The sequence below is a fragment of the Equus przewalskii genome, chromosome 2, assembly GCF_037783145.1.
Source record: "Equus przewalskii isolate Varuska chromosome 2, EquPr2, whole genome shotgun sequence".
In the NCBI taxonomy this organism is placed as follows: Eukaryota; Metazoa; Chordata; class Mammalia; order Perissodactyla; family Equidae; genus Equus; species Equus przewalskii.
In genome coordinates, this window is record NC_091832.1 from 47,375,754 (window position 1) to 47,398,656 (window position 22,903).

The 22,903-nt window shown below is 64.2% G+C and overlaps 2 protein-coding genes across 12 annotated transcripts in view; one reads left to right on the top strand and one right to left on the bottom strand.

Annotated features, from left to right (window-relative positions):
* Positions 1 to 84: 84 nt before the first annotated feature.
* On the top strand, positions 85 to 18,330 carry PANK4 (pantothenate kinase 4 (inactive)). Of its 3 annotated transcripts, none has more exons than XM_070605092.1 (19): positions 85 to 245; positions 4,756 to 4,838; positions 5,276 to 5,490; positions 6,143 to 6,326; positions 6,677 to 6,769; positions 7,148 to 7,301; positions 7,405 to 7,586; positions 8,378 to 8,459; positions 9,191 to 9,291; positions 11,760 to 11,915; positions 12,570 to 12,682; positions 13,054 to 13,141; positions 14,159 to 14,310; positions 15,693 to 15,748; positions 15,918 to 15,967; positions 16,352 to 16,456; positions 16,746 to 16,846; positions 16,945 to 17,013; positions 17,820 to 18,330. In XM_070605092.1, exons 1-19 carry the CDS (start codon positions 122 to 124, stop codon positions 18,031 to 18,033), a joined length of 2,322 nt encoding a protein of 773 aa, XP_070461193.1. In that variant the 5' UTR covers positions 85 to 121; the 3' UTR covers positions 18,034 to 18,330. The 3 variants fall into 3 exon arrangements, 2 of the variants coding, with proteins under 2 accessions (XP_070461193.1, XP_070461189.1); XR_011536027.1 differs by lacking the exon at positions 85 to 245 and adding an exon at positions 285 to 1,098 and having other exon boundaries at positions 16,386 to 16,456; XM_070605088.1 differs by lacking the exon at positions 85 to 245 and adding an exon at positions 285 to 1,098.
* A 2,673-nt stretch (positions 18,331 to 21,003) lies between these two features.
* Positions 21,004 to 22,903, bottom strand: part of PLCH2 (phospholipase C eta 2) — an 83,002-nt gene continuing 81,102 nt past the window's right edge. For 7 of the 9 annotated variants that reach the window (XM_070605107.1, XM_070605116.1, XM_070605149.1 and 4 more), the window contains one exon: positions 21,004 to 22,744. In XM_070605107.1, the coding sequence (XP_070461208.1) occupies positions 21,447 to 22,744 (1,298 nt within the window). In that variant the 3' untranslated portion in view covers positions 21,004 to 21,446. The remainder of the gene's footprint in view (positions 22,745 to 22,903) is intronic. The other 2 variants (XR_011536047.1, XM_070605159.1) reach the window with 2 other exon arrangements.

Sequence of the window (22,903 nt, forward strand, 5' to 3'; positions counted from 1 at the left end):
GCGGAGGGGGCGGGACGGCCGGGCGCTCATTAGCATAATCTATGCGGGGGGGGGGCGTTTAGCAGTCAAATATATGCGCATATATCTCCATGGCTGATGAGGCTGGCCGGGCACATTCAAAATGGCGGAGTGTGGAGCGAGCGGCAGCGGGAGCAGCGGGGACAGCCTGGACAAGAGCATCACGCTGCCCCCCGACGAGATCTTCCGCAACCTGGAGAACGCCAAGCGTTTTGCCATAGACATAGGTAGCCGCGGGCGGCGCGGGGAGCAGGGCGGCACGCAGCTGGCGCGGGCCGGGCATGGGCGGCGGGCCGGCGGGCCGGGGGCGGTGGCAAGGACGAAGGGCGGGCCGCGGGCCCCGGCGCGCACAGCGTTTCGGGCCTTGTAGTCCGCGGCCGCCGGCGCACTGCCCGTCGGGCCTTGTAGTCCGCGGGCCGTCGGCGCGCAGGCTCGCCGTGGCGGCCAGACTACAGCTACCGGAAGGTGCTGCGCGACCGGAGCGGAGCATGCCGGGCATCGTAGTCCCGCCGGGAGAGGCCCGGCGGTCGTCGGACTCCAGAGGGTCTTCGGCCGGGTCGGGCCGCATCCCGGCCGCAGAGGGGTGGTTGCCCCGACCGGCGGGAGCTCTGGCCCCGGTGTCTGGGGTCGGGACGAGGACGGGAGGCAGTTGCAGCTCTGGCCGCGGGAAGCCTGGGTGGGCCGCCCTGAGCGCTGCGCAGGGGCCGGAGCGCAGGCGGCCACTGGGCCCAGCCCGAAGCCCGGCCTCTGCAGGCCCTGCTCTTGGACGGTGGAGGTTTGGCGGAGTTTCGACGGCCTGGACGTGGACCTCGAGACCTCCGCCGGCCTCTGGTCAAGCCCCCGGGCCTCCCGTGGCCTACAGGGAGCCCCCAAGGGCCCGCACTCGCCCTGCCTCTGCCCCTCCCGCCACGCGCCGGAGGGCGGGTGGCTGCCTCGCGCTCCCTCCCTCGCTGCCGGCTTGTCCCTCTCGGCCCACCGCTCCTTTGATGCCGGTGCCCAGAGCCCTGACCGCGCAGCAGCCCCGGTGCTGGACCGTTCTCCCCCACGGCCGCCCGGCACCCCAGCACCCCGCCTTCACAGGTGAGGACCCAAGGCTCAGAGAGGTGGACCAGCTTGTCTGAGGCCACCGGCTGGTAAGCCGCCAGCGAAGCGGGCCTGGAAGCTGGGCAACCCTCGGCCACTGCCCCTCTTTCTGCCGGTATCAGGACGGAGGGCTTCCTGGGAGCGGCTGCTCTGGGTGAGGCCCCCTGAGTAAGCCCGAGCAGCGTCACACTCCTCTCCCTCTCCACCCCAATCTTGGCTTCAGCCTGAGTTGCCTGTGCCTCTCCGCAGCCCAGTGTAGTCGGTTAAGCACCGCACAAGGCGGGGCAGCATCTCCTCTCTGGTCCGGGCACCCACAGGACACCTGATCCACTGTAGCTGCTCTGCAAATGCTGGAAGGGACCACCATGCTCCTCTTTCCCGGAGAAGTGGGGGCGTCCCCTTGGAGCTGTTTGCATTTCAGGCGTTCGCCACCCTGCTGTTTTTGGGAGTTTCTCGAGTCCCAGGCTTTGGGGAGAGTGTCCTCCAGGGACGTGCGGAGCAGTGAGTGGGAACGTGGCCTGGGTCTTCAGTTCCCACCTTGCAAGCCCTGGTGTGCTGAGAGGGGCAGTGCTCTGGGGGAGTGGCCTGGCTGCAGGCATGAGATGCCTGGAGGCTGAGCGCCGGCGGGATGCCAGTGCCGAGCGGGAAGCCAGTGCTGAGCGGGAAGCCAGTGCCGGGCGAGGCAGGGGATGGGCAGGGGAGCGGCCTGAGGGAACTGATAGAACTCAGTGCCGACTGGAAGGTGCAGCTTGGGGGTCACACACACCCGGGCCTCTCCAGAGGCTGAGTCAGGCCCTCAGGGCCCACCCCGCCCGTCCTCTGTGTCCTGCCGTGCTGTGGGTGCGCCAGCCGTGTAGTCGGGCGTGTGTGCTGAGGTTCCGGGCTTTGTTCTGCTGCCCTTACGCTTGGGGGCTGTGCTCCGCGGGAACAAGTCGACAATGTTTCTGAAGCACAGCTGAAGATTGACTGCCCCGGGGCTTCACTCGGGGGTTCTCTGTGGCCCCCAGGGGCCAGCTTGTAGCCACAGAAGAAGGAATGTCCTGGCTCTGGGGCCCTGGCGTGGCCTGTCCTCAGGGGTCAAGCCCAGGTGGGGTTCCCTGGCAGAAGGACAGGCAGAGGGATATTTTTAGTGTTGATATTTATTTCCTGTCTTTGAAGTTTCCGTTGGGTCTGGGTCCCATGTCTCTGGTTCCTCAAATGATGTGCCCCTGGTGGGAGGTCACAGCTCGAGGTGGGGGTCCTCGAGCCAGGCATCCACTGAGCCAGTGTGCTTGTCAACAGTTTGCTTTGAAAACAGACTTCTCCCGTTTCCTCTTCCCTCACCCCAGCCTCTCGATCCAGGGAGGCTCAGCTGCCCTGTGCCCTTGGCAAGTCCTCTCCTCTCCCGGATGGGACACCCATGTCAGCTGGGTGGACTCCTCGCTTTGGAAGCATCAGGGACATTTTGTTTGTCAACTTGTACTTGAAGCTGACGTGACTTCAGGTTTCTACCAGGCAATGGGGAGGGTCCCTCAGGTGAAGCAGAAGGGGCCACAGGGCAGTGATGTGCACTGGGGTGTCCTGCCCTCCTTGGGGCCCGGAGTGGAAGGACAGGCCAAGGGGGTAGCAGGGAGGACAGCCCATGCCTGGCCCCTGTGGACCCGGATGAACCGGAAGGCCTTGGCTCAGGCGCTGAAGGCAGGACATGGGCAGGGCCCCCATCAGTCAGGGATGTCGTGAGTCTGGGTGGAGAATGGGCTGGACCCGAGAGCTCAGGGCTGTGCACGGTCCCCAGCCTGGTCACTGCGCTTGTCAGGTGTGAGATGCGGAGCCCGGTGCCAGGAGCCAGGTTGGCATTCGCTCTAATTCCGGGGGATCCTGAGAACAGGCGAGCTCTGCCTTCCGCAGGCTCCCGCCACTCTGCTCTGAGCTCATTTGGCTTCAGACTGACGGCCCTGCTCTGCATGTCCCCACTCACACCCAGACCCTGTCTGTTCCCTCCTGGGGGTAGGGAGATGAGTCCTGGCAGTGCTGGGCCTTGGCCCGCCATCCCCTACAAACCCCAGCCCTTAGGTTTGAGCTGTGATTTAAGGTCAGCGTAACACAATCTGAAATGACTTCCGTGACCCAGGAGTTGGTTTATAGCGACTTTTGACAAGTCTTCAAAATGTGTCTTCGTCCCTTTGCATTGCCTGTCTTTTTAGGAAACAGTTTATTCACGAGGTGAATTGACAGGAAGCATTTTAGAGAAGGATGCTCTGGGCCAGGCCGGATGGGGCGTAGGGGCCTTGGATAAGGAGGCTCACAGCCCAGGGCCGCCTCTTAAGCTCAGGGCGGGGGACGGGAGGAAGCCTGTGATGGCAGGGTTTACACACCACGCCTGGGCCCCTCCGCGGCCCCACGAGGGTGGGTCGCAGGATGTCCCGTAGATCTGTCCCCACTGCCTGGCAGACGGCCTGGGCAGGACAGGCTGTGACTGATCGCAGAAATGGTGGTTTGACCTTTCTTACCTGGAAGAGCTTTGCCGCTCGGATACCTTGGTGTTTGCAAACCTGTGTTCTGACTGGAGTGTTCCTCATGTACAGTCACGCGCCGCCTAGGACGTTTCAGTTGACAGTGGACCTCCCCTGTGACAGTGGCCCTAAGAGTAGCGCGTAGAGTCCAGGTTGTGTGCGTTGTGCCCTCCTGGTTTCTGTAAGTCCGCTCCATGATGCTCGCACAAGGAGGACATCGCCCAACGACCCGTTTCTCGGGACGTGTCCCCGTCGTTAAGCAATGTATGACTTTCCCTTGGTATTTTGTCACAAAATAACCATTGGAAAATATTTTTAGCCTTCTTCTCATAATGAGGGATTTCGGCCTTAGTTTTTTGGGCCCCACAAGAAACGCAGTTTGGTTCATGGTCCTTTTGTGGGGCCGAGCCTCGTGCCTGGCCTCCCTCCTGTCGTTCGTGGGCTTCCACGGCTGTGAGCGCCTGCAGCCTCGCAGCTGCCCCCGACGCACAAGTGGGCCCAGAGCTGTCTCCCTCGCCCTGTCTGCTATAGGCAGGTAAAGGCCCTACTTCCTGCTCCTCGTCTCTGTGACGTCCCCGGGGGCGTCAAGCTTCTCTGCCACAGGGGGCCTTCCACCCTCCGCGTGGCCTCCCCTGGCCCCGAGGCCTCAGCTGCCTCCCGGCCCAGAGCCCAGAGGGCAGGCTGCTGCTCTCTGGCCGGTTCCCCCGTCTGTCCGCTCTGGGGAAACGCTGCTTTTGTTGCCGTCCCCACTTGTTTCCACCAAGTCAAGTGTGTGCTTTTCAGTGAAAACGGTGGCTATGTCAGCTTTTCCTCTTGGTCCTTTTCAAGATGAGTGCTTGAAACAGAATTTCCCTGTTTCGAGGTCGCCTGGACACCGGGTGGCTTCCTTTCTCCTCCGGGGCTTGGTGTCCCAGGGCAGTGGACGGTCTCCAGCCCAGAGTGGGCCGGGACCTGAGGAGGAGCAGACTGTTTCAAAGGGAGCAGAGTGTTTGGCACCCAAGTCAGCTCCCTTCCTCTGCCTGGGGCCTCGCATGGCTTTGAAGTTCCAGTGGCGCCAGGTGCCTCGTGCGCAGGACCCAACTCTGGCAGAGGAGAGTGCATGGGCGGCATGCCGCCGGGTCCCTTCCCCACACCTGAATTCGCCGTGTGTGTCGCCCCGCAGGCGGCTCGCTGACCAAGCTGGCCTACTACTCCACCGTGCAGCACAAAGTCGCCAAAGTGAGGTCCTTCGACCACTCGGGCAAGGTGAGCCTCCTGCGCCGCGGGTGGCGGCTGTGGGGAGCCCGGGGCAGCTGGAGGCGCCACACTGGGTCTCCGTCTCCGTCTGCGTCTCGGCTCTGGCGCAGGTCTCAGTCTCCGTGTGCCGTCCTCTGCTGCTCGCCCACGTCCGTGTAGCTTCTTGGAAGCTTCTAGTGCTGATGCTCCTCCCTGCCTCCCAGCCCAGTTCTCCTTCCCCCACCTGCCCGTGCTCCTTGGGCAGCACGTTCCCCCCCAGCCCCGAGGCCCTGCCCGCCCCCTGCTCTGCCTCCACCCTCCCTGGCATTGGCATCAAGAGTCCCTCGGATTTCAGGGTTGACGGAGCTCGTCAGCACTGCTGGGTGGGGGCCCAGGGGCCCATCTCGTCGTGTCCCACCCACCCCCCATGCAGCCTGCACTCGCCAGCTCCCTGACTTTATCCCCAGGACGCCGAGCAAGACCACGAGCCGCCCTACGAGATCTCGGTGCAGGAGGAGGTGACCGCCCGGCTGCACTTCGTCAAGTTCGAGAACACCTACATAGAAGCCTGCCTGGACTTCATCAAGGACCACCTCGTCAACACCGAGACCAAGGTCATTCAGGCGACCGGGGGCGGGGCATACAAGTTCAAGGACCTCATCGAAGAGAAGCTGCGGCTGAAGTGAGTGGCGACCGCAGGGACCGCTGGCCTCAGATCTCAGGGTCGGGCTCTGATGTGGTGGCCGCAGTAGACCCGGCTCCTGCACCCGCTCCACCCTGCTCTGGGGGTTTCTAAGACCCCACGACCACAAGACTTTGAGCACAGGTTGGGGGGCTGTGGGCCTGGGGCTAAGCTCTGGGTGGGCTGGCAGGAGGCCTCTGGTGGCCCAACCTCAGGAAGGCGTGCGAGACTGAGGACAGTGGGCGGGGTGCGTGGCTAGAGGCTCCAAGTGGAAGAAGGTAAAGGAGCCCCAAGGAGGAGTCTGCCTGCTCCTGCTGGGGAGGTTTGCAAGGGCAGCAGCCCTGCAGGGGGCGCCGAGGCGGCCGTCCGTGCCAGCAGAGAGCAGGGCTGCAGGTGCATCCGGCTGGCTCGGTGATGGTGGCCCATCCCCAGAGATTCGGTACAGACGGGATGGTGATTTACGAGTTGCTCTGTCAGTTGCTGTTTTTGAGAGCCACGCGTATGCGTCAGAGTTACAAGCTGAGCCTGGCCAGGCCGGGAGCAGTGTTTCCAGGAGAGACCCCGCTGCCAGATGAGCCAGGCAGCTGTGCCGTGCTGCGGGCCCTCCCTGCGGCCCGTGCTGTTTTCAGTGGCCAGGCTCCTTCCCTTGCAGAGTTGACAAGGAAGACGTGATGACTTGCTTGATAAAGGGGTGCAACTTTGTGTTAAAGAACATCCCGCACGAGGCCTTCGTGTATCAGAAAGATTCCGACCCTGAGTTCCGATTTCAGACAAATCACCCCAACATCTTCCCGTATCTTCTTGTCAATATCGGTTCTGGAGTCTCTATTGTGAAGGTGAGGCTTGGCTTCGTAGAATGAGTGAGTGATGGTTCAGCAGTGGTTTGCTGAGCACTTGCTGTGTGCTGGGGCCAGGCACAGGGTCACAGACAGATGTGACACAGGCCTTGCTGGGCTCCCACCTCCACGGGCACAAGGCCACATGCAGAGTGCCCAGCGCAGGCTGTCAGTGGGAAGGCGGGGTCCCTACTTCCAGTATCAGCGCCTGCCAAGCCTGCCCAGGCTCAGCCTTCAAGAGCATTGTCACCCATGTCTGGGGACACCCCTGAACCACTGCATCCCTAAAAGCTGCTGGGTGGTGGCTAAGGGCCCACTTGCTCATACACCTGCCTTCATTCTGCTCCCAGGTGGAGACCGAGGACAGATTCGAGTGGATTGGCGGCAGCTCCATTGGAGGTGGCACCTTCTGGGGGCTTGGGGCGCTGCTCACCAAAACAAAGGTATTCTGGCAGTTGCAGGAAGATGCTTCTGGCTCTGCATAAAGTTCTGCTCCTCAGTCCCTTTCAGGGAAGGGCTGGTGGCTGTGGGACCTGAGGCTTGCCGCTGGCTGGATTGTCATGACAGCGGCTTCATCCTAGGCCGTGTACCAACTCTGTTTCCTGGGTTTCTGGAGGACGGGCGTCCAGTGTCTAGAGCATCGCCTGGGTGGGTGGTCCACAGAGTCCTGCTTGCCTCTCCTGGCCCTCCATGCTGAGAGGGGGGCCTTCCACGCCCAGCCGACGCAGTGCTTGCCTCCTCTCCCAGCTTAGTTTCCGGGGCTGCAGGGCTTCCACCAGCTCCCAGCACCTCACCTGCTTCCGTCTGCTCTGTCCCCACAGAAGTTTGATGAGCTGCTGCATCTGGCCTCCAAGGGCCATCACACCAATGTGGACATGCTGGTGCAGGACATCTATGGCGGGGCCCATGAGACCCTGGGGCTGAGCGGCAACCTCATCGCCAGTAGCTTCGGGAAGTCGGCCACCGCCGACAGAGGTACCTCTCCCTCTGTCGCTCGCGCTCTCTGGTCGCCGGCGCCCACACGTCGCACACCGGGTCTTCTTGCCTAGTAGCGCTCTGTCCCCATTCCCTCTCCCAGAGTTCTCCAAGGAGGACATGGCCAAGAGCCTGCTGCACATGATCAGCAATGACATCGGGCAGCTCGCCTGCCTCTATGCGAGGCTCCACTGCTTGGACAGGGTCTACTTCGGCGGCTTCTTCATCCGGGGCCACCCCGTCACCATGCGCACCATCACCTACAGCATTAACTTCTTCTCCAAGGTACCGGAAGCTCCACCTCCTCCCCCTGCCCCACCCCGCACATCGCTTTTCCTGGGCCCTCCAGCATGAACCCTCAGTGTCTTCAAAACTAGCAGGCTGGGGGCTGGCCCTGTGGCATAGGAGCTGGGTTCACATACTCCACTTCGGTGGCCGGGGGTTTGCCAGTTCCTATCCTGGGCGCAGGCCTACATTTTGCTCATCAGCCATACTGTGGCAGCGTCCCACATACGAAACAGAGGAAGATGGGCACAGATGTTAGCTCAGCGACAATCTTCCTCAAAAAATAACTAGCAGACCCAAGGGTGAGGGGGCCCAAAGGCAGACAGCCAAGGAGCTGGACGCCCACTACCTGGCCATTCCCAGCCCCTGCGTCTTCCTTCTTCCTAGTTCCTGGCGTCCTATACTTGGGGCGCTGTGGCCGTCTCTGAGTTTGGGCGTGTCATCAATGGTGAGCCTTCCAGGGACCATCTCCAGCTGTCGAGAGCTTCAGATGAGCTTTGCGTCATCTGTCGTGCTGCAGGCCGCTCCAGGCTTGGCCCAGGGAACCTGGCTGACAGGGTGAACTGGGCGGGGATTAATTTTGTGAAAGGAGTTATTCACCCTCAGATTTCTCCAAGTGACTCGCTCTTAAATTGACGTCTGAACGTGGCCCCATTGGCGGGCGTGCTGTGGGCCTTTCGGCGAGGCTCCGCTGTGAGCAGGGAGGCCTGGCTGCGCTGGGTTGATCAGAAGCTGCGAGGGTTTGCTGTGCGTGCGGCGAGGCTGCTTCAGGCGGGGTTTTGCCGTGGCAGGGGGAAGTCCAGGCACTGTTCTTGAGACACGAAGGCTACCTGGGAGCCATCGGAGCGTTTCTAAAAGGAGCCGAACAAGACAGTGAGTAGAGTGTGCTGTGGGGGGTGGGGGCGGTGGGGGAGTGCAGCCGCAATGAGCCCCGAGAGCGGGGGCTTACATTGCAGTCGGTGAAGCTCTCCACCTCCACTTTCCCCTTTCTGAGTTGGGGCTGTGATGGGGACGTGGGGACCTGCGCTGGCCCCTCCCTGGCAGTGCGGGGAGCGGCGGAGTCTTTGCTGTGATTCTCCTGAGGGGCTGGTGGAAAGTGACTCGCGTGGGTTTGCATGCGACGCAATCAACCCAAGGGGGTCCTCGAGAGTGCAGGGGCTCCGTGCAGGGGCCACAGGCTTGTGACCTCGCCCCCTCCCGCTCCTGCCTCGTTGCTATCAGCCGAGCTCAGTCTCTTCCTTTGCAGAGGACACGGGAAGGAGTTGCAGACAAGACAGCCTGAGAGCCCAGGGCAGGCTGCTGGGGGGCGCCTGTCAGAGCAGGCTGGGCCATCCTTCATATGTTCTTAAGTCTGGTTTTGGACTTGAGAGAAATTAGAGAAATCTTTGAGAAGCTGCAGAAGGTCTAAGTGACCATCTTAGGAGGTTTCAATGCTCGTGAAATAACTCACTGACACAGAACAACCCCAGCTCCCTTGGTCTTGTGGGGGCCCTCAGCGGCTTGCCCCTTTCCAGATGCGGTCGGGCCATCCTGAGGTTGGCCATGCCACCTTCTGAGCGCAGCCCAGTGCCCCCGAGGCTAATGCCTGGTTTCTCGTTCTGCAGACCCCAACCAGTACAGCTGGGGCGAGAACTACGCAGGCAGCTCCGGGCTGAGGAGTTCGCCCCCAGAGCCCTGCCCATCTCAGCGGACCAGGGGCGGCGCCGTGAGTATGGGGTCTGGGCTGTCTCTGGGGTCTACGGGAGCTGCCCGCCACTGGGGTGTCTTCAGGGTCCCTGAGGAAAGCCACCACAGCGCTGTGGCCTGGCTCAAAGGCCCCTTCTCCTGGTGCAGACTCGATTTTAATCTGACCACAGACTTTGAGGCCGAAGACAGACGTTTGCGGCTTGCTCTCCTGCCTTTGTTGAGTGTTTCACGTTTTCCAAACATTCTGCCAAGCCTTAGAGGCCATGCAGTGCCTCTCGTGTCTGCAGGAAGGACAAAGGTCAAGGAGCAAACGGCTTTTTCCCCCGCGCCCTGGCCATGCATAGCAGAATTAGGGTCAAAACCCAGAGTCTCAGGAACCGACGTAGCCCCTTCCCTCAGGCCCCGTGCTCAGCCTGGTGTTTCAGGGAGTACAAAGTCTGCTCTCCTCACAAGGTTCCGACCCGTTCCTCAATCCTCACTTGGGGTAAGGCTACCGTGCCTGGATAGGGGGCTCCCCTGGCCTGCTGAGCTGGCATAGAGAGGGTCTTCCAGGTGGGACCAGCATCCGCCACACACAGGACATTACGCCAAGCCCCTCCTGGTGGAGGTGGTGGGCTGTCGCAGGCTTATTAACAAGAGGCCCCAAGTGGCTTGACCTCAGTGAGCAGTTAGCAGGACTGCGCCCGGTTGAAGAAGCAGCTGGGCAGCTCGGGGGGCCGGTCTGGGCCCGTGAGTCTGCCTGCTGCCTTCCAGACCGCCTGCTGGCGTTTCTGATGGAAAGCTGCTTTTCAGTGGTGGACGCAGATTCTCTCAGAAGTGAGTGTAAACACTGCAGGAACGGGCCTGATCTAATCAAGCCCCTGGGGAGAAGGACCCCGTGTGCAGCACCATCCGCATGCGGGCAGCTGGCTCTGCCGGGGCGGGCACCTGTGAGCGGCAGGCAAGGCCCCACGCCTGGGGCTGGTCAGAACGTTTGTCCAGGGGCAGTGCAGAGGCCTGCCCCACGGCTATCACACTCAGTGTACTCGTGGGCAGAGACCCTACCTCAGTGCTGCAGCGCCACACGGAGCTCTCATCCCCACGACAGGGCGGCCCGGCGGCATTTGTGGCGAATTTGTGCGCACAGGGCCTCACGCACCTGTTGTGCTGGGTCGTCGCGAGCCAGGCGTGGAGACCAAGTGCAGGGGCCGGGTGTCCCTGAGTTTCCGTAGGCAGCACGGGGGAAAAGCTGGGGTTGGAACTCGGCTGTGTCAGCGGAGCAGGGGGTACCCTGCTGGGCAGGAGGCTCGTGGAGCTAGTTGCTGGGGAAACCACCCTCACCCTTCTTCATCTGCGTGAACATGTGTCAGCTGTCTGCACGCTGAGTTCACCGTCTCCTGGGTGTGTTCTGGAAGCCAGCTTCTCCCTCATGGGAGGGAGCTTCTTGTGCAGACCCCCCCCGCTCAGGGCAGCCTGTTTCTCACCCCACTAGTTTGCTAGTCAGAAGTGGTCCCAGCAGAGAAGGGCCAAGTTCCAGGTGTGTGGTGACTTGGCGGGTCATTATCTGAAGTGCAGGGGGAGGTCCCATAGGAAGCACGAGCTCACTCGCGTGTCCTGGCCCCAGAGCGCTCCCCAGCACCATCTTAACCTGAGATCCAGGGGCGAGCACACACATCAGCTCCACTCTCCTGAGTGGAGTGTAAAAAGCCAGCTGGGAGAGCGACCATTCGTTCAAAAAAATACTTGCATGCCCAGTGGGCACCTGAGCCTGACAGCCCCAGGTTGCAGGTCAGGAACCTGGCCTGTGAGGTGGCCTGGCCTCGCTGAGCGTCACTGGGGCCAGTGGTTTCCGACCCTGGGTGTGCAATCAGCAGACATGCTCTGGAGAAAAAGGAGCTGGTATGTACAGGGCAGGAGGGTTTGCCTGCCCCCATGGGCTCACCGTGCTCCTGCCGTGGAACTGACCCTGGGCAGGAGGCGTGGGGCAAGAGCCCACAGGGCAGTGAGTGAGGGCAGCGCCTACAGAGCCCTGAGCAGGAGTAACGAGGACCAGAAAAGTGGCCAGGGTACCTGGGGGTCGCGAGTGCGGAGAGGGAGGGTGCAGACAGTGCAGGAGCTTCGAGGGGCAGTGGTGTGGGAGCTCCCGCCCTGGCTTCCCTGTAACAGGGAGACAAAGAGGTGAGGTGGGAGCCACCAGGAGGAGGCCCCACGGACAGGAGGGAGGAAGGCATCACACGCAGGAGGTGACCTTGGGGCTGTGAGCAGACTCGGGACCCCGGGAGGTTTGGCTCAGGCCACTGGACAAATGGAGGGGACGCCGCGGGCTGAGGGAGGACGGCAGGTGGGAGGGCGGGGTGCGGAGACGGGAGGGGCGGCTGGTCCATGTGCCGCAGCAGCAGCCCCCTCACCCCTCTTCTCACGGAGGAGCCAGCTCTAGACCTCATCGAAGGTTTTTGCATCTTGCAGAAAAACGCAGCTGACGTGTCTACCAACTTCTTGTCCTCCCAGTTTGACTTGCTGGAAATGGACCGGCTGGAGAGGCCATTGGTGAATCTGCCGCTCCTTCTGGACCCGTCGTCCTACGTGCCCGACACCGTGGACCTCACGGACGACGCCCTGGCTCGCAAGTACTGGCTCAGCTGCTTCGAGGAGGCGCTGGACGGGGTGAGGGCTCGGTGGGCGGGTGGGCGCCCCCGGAGCGGCGGCGGGTGGTTTGGAAACTGTCTCTGGCCACCGTGGGTTCCCAGGGGCAAAGGAGAGGCGTGGTGAAGGAGGGTGGGCGTTTTCCCGGAGCTGTTCGGGCATGTTTGAGTCGGGAGGCTGGTGGAAACACAGCGCCTGGCATCCATCGGGCCAACGAGGCACGTTTCTTAGGAGTGTGTCAAGCAACTGCCCGTTACTGTGTTTCTTCAAAAAGCAGTGATCTGCGTGGAGTCAGGGTGGCCCCTGGACGCCAGGCTTGGGGCTGTCAGCACCCCAAGGGAACATGTGTTCCTTCATAACGTCCCTCAGAGTGAGGGGTCCCGCCCTGCCCTGGACCCCACGTGTGCTCGGAGGATGATTCAGAACCGCCTGTCCCTGCGGCAGGGTGGGAGCTGGTGGCGAGCAGGACTCGGGGCTCGTGTCAGGGGATGTGGGCTGGGGCCAGTGGTGACTGCCGTCCCCACTCGCAGGACTAAGCCCTGGCAGACTGGTGTGCCGGGCAGACAAGCCTGTCGCCAGCAGCTCCTGCCGAGCCTGCTGCTCGTGTGTTTGGGGCACTGCTGTGAGCATGGCCTTGGCCGAGGAGCAGGCTGACCGCCCTGTCCTCCTCGGTAGGTGGTGAAACGTGCTGTGGCCAGCCAGCCAGGCTCTGTGGACGCAGCTGAAAGGGCGGAGAAGTTCCGCCAGAAGTACTGGAACAAGCTGCAGACGCTGCGACACCAGCCGTTGTAAGTGTCCAGCCTCTCCCAGCATGTGGCTGGCATGAAACCAGCCCTGTGAGCTGGCCAGAGGCGTGGTCCTTGTGGGCAGGGAGCCTGGTGTGCGCGGCCCCCAGGGGCAGCCTCTGCGGGGGATTGTGGGTTTACCCAAAGGCCGGGGTTCCCAGTGACTGCTCCCAGCATCCCACGGGGCTCTGCCTGCCTACCGCAGCGCACACTTTCAGGGACACGCAGCAGGGCCAGGCGGGCCCACTCGGGCTGCATCACTTCTCGGTCGGTGCCTAACGCCATGAGGATGCCCCTGGGGGCAGGGGCGGCGAGCGGGCAGCGTGCTCAGCTCTCCAACCTGCTCAGCCTCCCAGTCCCGGCTCTGTCCGCAGTGCTTACGGAACCCTGACCGTGCGCAGCCTTTTGGACACGAGGGAGCACTGTTTGAATGAGTTCAGCTTCCCAGACCCCTACTCCAAGGTGAGTGCGCCTTCTATAGGGATATGGAGAGCGGGGATGTGGGGGCTGCCCCGACCCCCAGCGCTGGCGACAGGCTGTTTCTTGGGGCTGCCCTGGCAGGTCTATCTCCCAAGAACGCCAGGCAGCCCGTGGGTTGGCCGTGCCTGTTGTAGAGCTGTGGGTCAGAGGCTGCGTGGGGGCCCCCCCAGAGCAGAGAAGGATCCTGGGGGCTCTAACCAGCAGCCAGTTAGGATGCTGGGTGTGTGGCAGGAGAAAGGGGAACGGGTGGGCACCAGGACCGGGTCGTGGAGCCTTTGGGACAGGCCGCCTCCATGCCGGCCAAAGGGCTGCCAGCCTCCTGAGGGTGCGTTTCTCTGCATCTCTGGAGCTTTGGGCCACCACGTGGAGGCCCCCACCCTCTTCCTGGCCTCTGAGGTCGGCCCGGAGCTTCAGAGTTGGTCTTTGTGGACGTCACTCCTGCTCCTGCAGTGTGATGAGCTCGCCAGAGCCTGGCAGGTGGCCGAGAGGCACCACCCTCCTCAGCTGTGCTGACCAGGAGCCCCCGTGCCCGAGAGCAGCGGGCGGGGTCGGCACACTGCTTCCCATCTCCCCTCCCTTCCCTACAGATGGGGGCGTCTGGGGATGGGGCCATCCGGGTGCCAAGGTTTCACAGTCCGGGCAGCGGGCACCTGCAGGGGTCCAGGTCCGCCGCCCTGGCCCCCTCTGCCCTGCCCTCACGCACCGCGCTGTCTCGCTGGGACGAAGCCCTACTGAGCCTCGTCCTTCTCGGCACACGGTTTAGACGCGCGCTCCTGGCTGGCACGGTTCTGAATCAGCAGTGTTTGTGACCTGATTCCATCTTGGTTTATTAAAGTCCTGCTGTGGCGTGGCAGTGAGCCTCTGTCCCCGTAGAGTGGCTTCACAGTTGGTGACCTGCTCCGCGCATCCCCAGCGGGCTCCCTTCCTCTGCTCTGCTGCGGCGCTGGGGGAGGCAAGGCCACATCCGCTCTCGTGACCGTGTCTCCTGTCTGCCCACAGGTGAAGCAGCGGGAAAATGGCGTGGCGCTGAAGTGTTTCCAGAGGGTGATCCGCTCCCTGGATGCGCTGGGCTGGGAGGAGCGGCAGCTGGCCCTGGTCAAAGGGCTGCTGGCCGGCAACGTCTTCGACTGGGGAGCGAAAGCCGTCTCTGAGTAGGTGCTTGCTGTCTGCACAGCCACTTTGTGTGGCCTCATCCCTACCCCTTCACCCCCACGGCCATGTGTGGCTCTGGCCTGGCCCCGGGCCTTGGCCGGCCCAGCTTGGCCCAGGTGGAGGTGGCAGTGGGGAGACTGGGAGTCCCTGTGGGCTTGGTGCTTCTTGGCATCCTGCTGGGCCGTTCAGCCTCTCGAGTGAATGTGGCAGCCTGCTGGCCGTGCCTCCCTGGCAGCGCTGGGACCCGGCCTTGCTGCCCAGGCACAGGGGCAGGTGCGGAGATCTGGGGTATGGATGCGGGGCTGACGTTTTCAATGTTAAAAATCTGAATTCGTGGCTACCACAGAGTGGGAGTCAAACGATCCTCATGTTTGAGATAACAAGGGTGCGTCCCCGAGGAGCTCAGCAGATTCCGTGGTGTGAGACGTGCGTGTCCCAGGTGCGCTGAGCATCCTGTCCTGGGCCTCCCAGGCCGGGCGCCCTCAGAACGTGGCGTCTCCTTAATTCCTGAAGAAGCCACTTAAGTCGTTTGCTCTCACCCCTGAGGAAGCCGCGTTCCCAGGCCCCGGGCCTCACAGGTGGCTGCCGCCGCAGAGCAGGGCCCCTCCCTCTGCTCAGTGCTGTTTCCCACCTGGTGTCCCCGTCCCCTGGCCCTCGCTGGGTCCACCCCCAGTGCACTTTCGGACACGGACACTGAGGAGAGCCGTCCGCCTCCCTCCCCACCCTTGTCACTGGCTGTGCCTTTAGGCGGCACAGCAGGCATGTGCCAGATGAGGCTGGTGGCCAGCGCTGACCCAGGAGCCCTGCTCGTGGCTCCCAGGGACAGAGGACGTCCCCAGGCCCCATCCGTGTTCTCGAGCTCGTGCTGTTGCTCACCTGGGGAAACGTGCTGCCTACCCCTCACCATCGCTGCTCGGGGCGCAGAGCTTCTGGCCGTGGCGGCAGGGACTGACCGTGACAGCCATGTGGGGACCGACCGTGACAGCCATGCGAGGACCGACTGTGACAGCCACCCGGGGACCGACCGTGACAGCCACGCGGGGACCGACCGTGACAGCCACGCGGGGACCGACCGTGACAGCCACGCGGGGACCGACCGTGACAGCCATGAGGGGACTGACCGTGACAGCCATGTGGGGACCGACCGTGACAGCCACGCGGGGACCGACCGTGACAGCCACGCGGGGACCGACCGTGACAGCCATGAAGGGACTGACCGTGACAGCCATGTGGGGACCGGCCGTGGCGGTGGGGACACCTCGACTGCCGTCGATAGCAGTGTGCTTGCCCAATCTGGAAAACGCATCATTCAGGATCCACAATGGACGACCATGGCTGAGATTTGAGGTGTTTTATCATTTTTTTCTTCTTCCTCACGCAGTGTCCTCGAATCCGACCCCCAGTTTGGGTTTGAGGAGGCAAAGAGGAAGCTGCAAGGTAGGGCCCAGGGCTGGCCCCTCATTCGGGGACTCGGACCCCGGCGGGGGAGGAAGCAGCAAGGAGGGCAGAGCTGGGGGTGGGTGAGGACTGGCTGCCAGGAGAAGGGGACAGGCGAGGGGGGTGCTGCCCACCAGGGGTGCAGCTGACTCGTCCCCATGTCTTGCAGAGCGGCCCTGGCTCGTGGACTCCTACAGCAAGTGGCTTCAGAGACTGAAGGTACCTGAGCTGCCCAGCCGCCTCTGCCACGTGCACTTGAGGCCTGGGAGGCGGGGGCCCGGGCAGGCCCCAGGATGGGAGGGGCGCAGGGAGTGGTGGGGGCTGCCCCACGCCGTGTGCCAGGGGCCCCGGAGGCTCACTCCCCCAGCTGCGGGTCTCTGTGGCCGCCCCTGCCCCGAGCCTGGCTCCTGTGGGGACCGTTGACTGGGTCAGCTGACCTCAGCGGTTCTGGACAAAGCGCAGGCCAGCCGGCCCCCTGTCCCCAGCACCCCAGCACCCGTGGGGCCAGCAGCCTCAGCCCAGCCCCAGGAGCGTGGCGCGTGGCGGTGTGCGGAGCGCGTGGACATGCCTGTTCCCAACTGCACGTCTGGTTTTGTCTTGCAGGGGCCCCCTCACAAATGTGCCTTAATTTTCGCAGATAACAGTGGAGTAGACGTCATTTTGGGAGTCTTCCCCTTTGTCAGGGAGCTTCTCTCTAGAGGGACGGAGGTGAGTGGTGAGGCCGCGCGGTGGGACCCTTGCCCCAGGCTCCTTGTGCGCGGCAGGTAGGTGTGGGCAAGAGGCGGCACACGGGGAGGAGGTGACGCCCACACCTGACCCCAGCGTGCCAGGGCCATCTTCATTGTGACCCAGGGCCACCCCTTCCGGAGGCCGCCGAGCAGCAAGAGGTCGCCAGGGGCGTGCACCTCAGCCGGCAGCCCTGAGTGGGCAGGCGAGCACAGGCTGGTGGGGTGCTGGGCGGCGCTGAGGTCCCTAAAGAGCCTGGGGCGTCCTACAGGTCATCCTGGCGTGCAACTCAGGACCCGCCTTGAACGACGTGACCTACAGCGAGTCCCTCATCGTGGCTGAGCGCATTGCGGCCATGGACCCCGTTATCCAGTAAGCTGTGCGGGGCCAGGGATGCGGAGAGGTGGGTGGCGCGCTGGGGGCGGTTCCCGGGGCAAGCCTCATGGGCGCTGGTTCCTTGTGTCCGGCAGCTCAGCACTCAGAGAAGAGAGGCTCCTGCTGATGCAGACGGGTTCCAGCTCCCCGTGCCTGGACCTCAGGTACCCTGCAGCACCTCCATCCCTGGTCCCCCGGGTCACCCCTGGGTCCTCTGTGCATGTGCACGGTGGCAGAAGTCAGCAGCGCTGACCATAGCCCTGTGGCGGAGTCTGGGCTGTCTTCTTTCCTCGGGTGGGCTCAGGACCCCATCAGCCCCACTGCAGGCTGGTCTGGGTCAGGTGGGCCGGAGGAGCACATACCCCCGTGGCTGCCTGGCTCAGAGGCCAAAAGTGGGGCTCCAGGCACCGTGTGTCCCACCTGTGGTTGGCGGGGGGCTGTCTCCCCATAGTCATCCTAAGATAACTAGTTTATCATCTTAGTGCTTTGTGCCCTGAGGCTTCTAGAACATAGAAGAACCCCGCCTTCTGGAGCCAGCCGTGGACAGCAGTGCCAAGGCGGCTCTGTGTGTTGGCGGGGATTGTCCAGTGTGGACTGTGGGCTTTGTCCTACCTCCAGGCCCACGATTAACCAGCAAGGGAGGAGGATAAAAACCTGTAAAAAGGAGTAAGGTCATTGAAAGTCCACAATAGAAACGCGTCCTCAAGGCCCACTTTTCAAGTGGACCATCTCCTGGCGACCGAGGCGCAGCCACCCCGGGTCCCCGGGCCCAGGAGGACAGCCACTGTGTTCGAGTCTGGCAGGAGTTAGAGCTCACAGGCCAGCGTGTCGAGTGTTGGGGTCTCCAGCATTCTTGCTGTCACTGCCCTTGGTGGGAGGCAGGGTGTGGCGTCTACCCCGGGTGCAGCTCAGTGCGCGGCGTGAGGCCCTGCCACCCACGCCCGCCTCACTGCCCCCTTCCTCCCCAAAGCCGCCTGGACAAGGGGCTGGCCATGCTGGTGCGGGAGCGCGGTGCAGACCTGGTGGTCATCGAGGGCATGGGCCGGGCCGTCCACACCAACTACTATGCGAGCCTGCGCTGTGAGAGCCTCAAGCTGGCCGTCATCAAGAACTCCTGGCTGGCCGAGCGGCTGGGCGGCCGGCTCTTCAGCGTCATCTTCAAGTACGAGGTCCCGGCCGAGTGAGGCGCCACCCTGCTGGACTGTTCTCGTCACTCGTCAGGAATGTATTTCGACTACAACAGGGAAACTGCATTCAAATCCGAATATTTATATTGTGCTTCTGTGACTCGGAGTGGGCGCACCCAGCTGTGGACACGGCGCTCGAGGCCCTGAGTCGGTGTTCACACTGCCGTGTTCATGGTGGGGACGCAGCTCTCGTCCCGTGAGACACTCACGTTGGAATGTATTTAGCTGTTAAATAATCTTTTATATATATATATAAATATATATATAAATATATACAGATACCTGTGGCGGAGACGCAGGCCTCGCCCCGATGGAATCTGTAGCCTGCGCGGCGGCGTCTGCACCTTCGCAGTGCAGTCTCTGAGAGGCGGCCCACCTGGAGGCCTTGCTGCATCTGGGTGCGTCCGGGCAGGCCCTGCTGACCCGTCCTCTGGGGAAGCCGAGAGAGGGTCTTCCCTTCAGTTACTTCTAGAACCCTCGGGTCCGCCCTGGCCCGTGAGCTGCTGCCACTGCCCCATCGTGTGGCTTCCCGCAGCTGTGCCTGCCCATGCCCTGGCCCTGAGAGGACGCCCACCAGCCTATCTGGAAGAGCCCGGCCCCCTGCACTCAGCAGGGACAGCAGGCACTGGGCAGCACTGCTGACTTGAGCCACAGAGAGGAGCCGAGGGCTCGAGGGCTCGAGGGCCCTCAGGTTGATGGCTGCCGTGCAGTCCTGCTCAGCAATCAGACCACATGGGTCTCTGTCTCTGTGGCCTTGAGCCGGGGTCCAGATCCCTCCCTGTGACATGGGCGGGCGAGGGGCTCCGCACGGTCCCAGCTCCCCCCAGCTGGATGCATTCTTCAGGGTGCAGGCTTGAGCCGTGGGCACCGCGTTCCTGCAGACCGCGCCTGGGCGTGAGCTGCAAGCCTGCGACGTTCGTTGCTGAGCAACGTGAAGACCTAGGAGTGGGGAGCCACGACCCGGTGGGCAGGCTGGGGTCCCTGCACTGTGGCCTCATGTTGGGGAGCAGGGCTGCAATTTGGCACAGCAGAGCAGCTCCTGAGCCCTGAGGAGGCCCAGCAGGCCCCCTCACCTCTGGAGAATCCAGAAACGCAAGGGCTGGGGCGGGGGTGGCGGCGAGGGCAAGGCCAGCCCGGCGTTGCCTGCAGGGGCCGAGCCTGTTCCCCTTTCTCCTACCCTCGTTTCACCAAGACCCCGGTGCATGTACTGTCCTGCTGGGCCGTCTGGGACCTGCACTGACTCCAGTGTCACAGGGAACGAGGCCTGGGAGCCAGCCTTGGAGGGCGAGAGACCAGTCCTGCATGTTCCAGCACCCCACGTGGTGCACCTGTCTCGCCCCCACTCCGTTGCACCCCCAGCCCTGCCTGCAGGTGCTCCCTCACCGACCCCAAAGCGGCCGCTCTGTTGGCAGAGCCCGGGCCTGGCCGCAACACAGGCAGCCACCAGAGGGCAGCAGGGGCACAGTGGTTTGAGGGCCCAGGGCAGGCGGCCCTGTGCATGGTGGGTCCCTGTGATCTTCGCCTCCACGAGGGTGCCCAGCCTTGACCCCAGTGTAGTCCGGCCCGGCGCCCCCAGCCTGCAGCCTGCACCACTCAGCGACCTGTGACCGCCTTTGTACGGCCGTCCCTGGCGCCTCCTAAGCCCAGGCAGGCTGCCCTCTGCCCTCTGCTCCCTGGGGCTGGAGCGGTGCTGGCCTGGCCAGTCTGGGGTCCCCCCTGCAGGAGGGCCTGGCCCTGATGCCCAGGGGGCTCAAGAGGTCCAGCCAGAGCCCAGCCCAGCCTGGAGTCATGATGCCTGGCAGGTCCTCCCATCTACCTAGGCCTGGCCCTCAGGAGTGGCCACACCAGCCTGAGCTGGCTGGACAGAGGCTGGGGGAGCCTGTGGGGCCGCACAGTGAGGGGCACAAGCTCCCGAACACCTGCCCCCAGGTGTGCCTCCTGGGATGGATCGCGCCCCTTCCCTGGGGCAGGAGGCTCTGGGCCTCCTGGAGCTGAGAGCAGCCCTGGGAGGCACCTCACGATGGGGCAGCGCCCACCCCGGCCTGGACAGGGCCCACCCTGTTTCTCCTGAGAGGCGGGGCAGCGCCCCTGGAGACCCAGCGCTCGGCTGCCCCCCTCATTGCACTCAAGGTTGCAGGAGCCCGGAAGGCCCAGTGCAGCCCCTGAAGACCCTGCCTTGGTGCCCCTTCCAGGGTTGGGCCACAGCTGCCCCCACACACCAGCTCCCCAGACCCCAGGAGGGAGGAGGGCCCGGTGGGTCCTGGGACACCCCCCTCCCAAGCTTTTGTTGAGTTTGAGCAAGTGACCGGCGCAGGTCCCTGGGGCCTACGGAGTGACCAGCAAGGGAGAGTGCCCCCAGAGCAACCCCGCCACCAACACCCTGCCGTCCAGCCCGTGCCCCGCCCCCACTTCCAAGAGTCCCTGTGCTCAAACAGCAGGGCTTGTCCTGTGGAGAGGCCTGAGGCCTCCCCACCCCGAGCCACAGGATGGGCCGTCCCAAGCCCTCCACCTGCGGCACCCAGAGAACCACCTGTCACACAGCTCCTTGGGGTGGCCCCTGACATCCCAGGTGGCTCCCAAGAGGCCAGATGCCCGGGGCAGTGGGGGACGCAGAGGACAGGCCCTGGCACAGACGCCCTTGCAGCCCGGCCAGCACCCCAGCTTCTTTAAGGAAGGGGCAGTCCTGGAACCGTGTGCCTTGAGACCTCAGGGCAGGCAGTCCCCACAGCTCGGGGTCCTCTGGCCTGGGGCCCCTGCCGAGGGCTAAGATCTGCCCCCGAAGAGTGGAGCTGGGAGGGAGTGAGGGAGCAGGGGGTGCATGCTGGGGCCTCGTAGCCCCTGCCCTGGGGAGCCAGTCCAGCTGAGCCCCCGAGGGCAGAGGTCAGGGAGCGTCCTCCGGTCTTGCCAGACACTGGTCAGGAGCCCTTGGTGCATGGCTGCAGAGGAGATGGGCGGCCCCACACAAAGTGAGCATGGATGTGTTTATTGGAGGCGTGCTCAGGAGTGTACAAAGAGCCTAGACGCCCCTTACAGAGCGGGGTTTGTGCAGAACGAGGCAGACGGTCGGGGCGGCTCGTCACAAGCATCCCCGGAGCCGCGCACCCCGCACCCCACGCGGCTACAACCAGGGGAGGGGAGAGGACTCGGCACCATTTCATGTTGTGGAAGCTTTGTCTCCGGAAATATAAGTCTCTCTCCACATCTTCACTGTGGTGAAGACGGCCCAGCCCCGGGGCGGGCGCCCCTCCTCCTGGGAGCAGGGGCAGGGGCCGGGGCAGAGGGGCACACGGCCACGCCCAGGACAGGCCGGGCAGCTTTGGGGACGAGCTCACAGGCCCTGAGCAAACACTGGACCCTGCCGCCCGCCACGGGCCCAGGGGAGGCAGCTGACATCCACCGCAGACGCTCGGTCAGAGTCTGAGCGGGGGCCCAGTGGTGGCGCCACCTGGCGGCTGGTCCTTGGGGCCCTTGGAGGGGGCCAGCACGTCCCCACAGCCCTCTTGGCCTACGGAGCAGGCGCCCTCGGGGGTGCCCCGCTCCTCCTCTGGGGGTCCCTGCCGGGCCTGCAGCCGCTGCTGCCGCTCCTGGGCCTGGCGGGCGCGGCTGGCGATGGCGCGCACGCGGCTCTGGCTGCGGGAGGAGGAGCGCCGCAGGAAGCCGGGGCCCCCCACCGCCCCCTCCCCGGCCGGGCCCAGGCTGGTGGGCGACGTGATGTCGCCAGCCTGCTGGAATCCCGTGAGCCAACGCAGCTGCTCTGTCAGGGCGTCCTGCCGCTCCGCCTGCCCCGCCGGCCCATTGCGGGCTGGGCCCAGGTGGCGGCCCAGGCTGCGGCCCAGGCTCTCAACGCGCGGCGCAAAGTCATCGGCCGTCAGGTCCCCCAGGCTCTTGGACTTGGCGGCCACGGGGCAGTCCTGGAGGCCCGCCACGGGGAGGCAGCCCCAGGGCAGCCGTGGGGCCAGGGGGCGGGGCCGCAGCTCATCTGGCACCGCAGGCAGCTGGCCCGCAGCCCGAAGGTTGGGGTTGGATTTGCTCTTGGTCACAGCGGGCAGGTCTAGGTGGACGGCAGAGGCCGAGCAGGGCCGCAGGGGCAGGCGTCCAGCCGGGATTCCTGCAAGGCCCTCACGGCCCAGGCCCAGGCCCGGCAGGGAGAGGTCGATGACCGTGTCGCTGGATGACATGCTAGAGGATGAGGACACGCTGTCTCGGTGGCTGCCTGGCTCCAGCCGCTGCCATAGCCGGTCGCTGCCCGTGGCATCTGAGTACACGGCAGGAGAGGTCCCAGCCAGGGGCCGCCGTCCACCCAGGGGCTCCAGGGGTACCTGCCCCTCACTCTTGGCCCTTCTGACCAGGGGCAGATGGCCCAGGGCCCGGGGGTGACCCCTGCTGTCCATCTGGCTGCTGGGGGCCCCCTCGTACGCTCCACTGGGGACCCTGCCGTTGCACTCCTGCTGCCTACTTTCGGGGGGCAGCTCAGTGTCCCTGTGGCTCCCAGTCCTGAGCTGGAGGAGCATGGAGGCTCCCAGAGCCGCAGCCGGGGGGCTCACTGCTTTGGCACCAGGCCCTACAGAGAACTGGGGCCCCCCGGGGCAGGGGCCGGGGGGGGCGGCCACCAGGGCTGGAGGGCCAGGGCACAGGACTGGCTCCTCGGCAATGGTTTCCAGGCTGCACAGGGAGGAGACCGACCTCTGCGAGGAGAAGGGGCAGGTGTCTGTGGGGAAGAGGGAGAGGAGCGTGTTGGGCAGTGTCCCTGTGGCCCCTGTGCCCAGAGGACCCCAGCGGCAAGACCCTCCATGCACACACAGCTGCCTCCCCCCCAGCCCTCCACTCCACTGCTGCTGGGCCGGGCAGCAGACAGGCCCTGTGCCCA

Coding starts and splice junctions, on each gene's coding strand:
- PANK4 (XM_070605088.1), top strand. CDS start 300: ATGGGCGGCGGGCCGGCGGGCCGGGGGCGGTGGCAAGGACGAAGGGCG. Junction 4,839..5,275: donor CCTTCGACCACTCGGGCAAG/GTGAGCCTCCTG, acceptor CTTTATCCCCAG/GACGCCGAGCAAGACCACGA. Junction 8,460..9,190: donor AAAAGGAGCCGAACAAGACA/GTGAGTAGAGTG, acceptor CTCGTTCTGCAG/ACCCCAACCAGTACAGCTGG.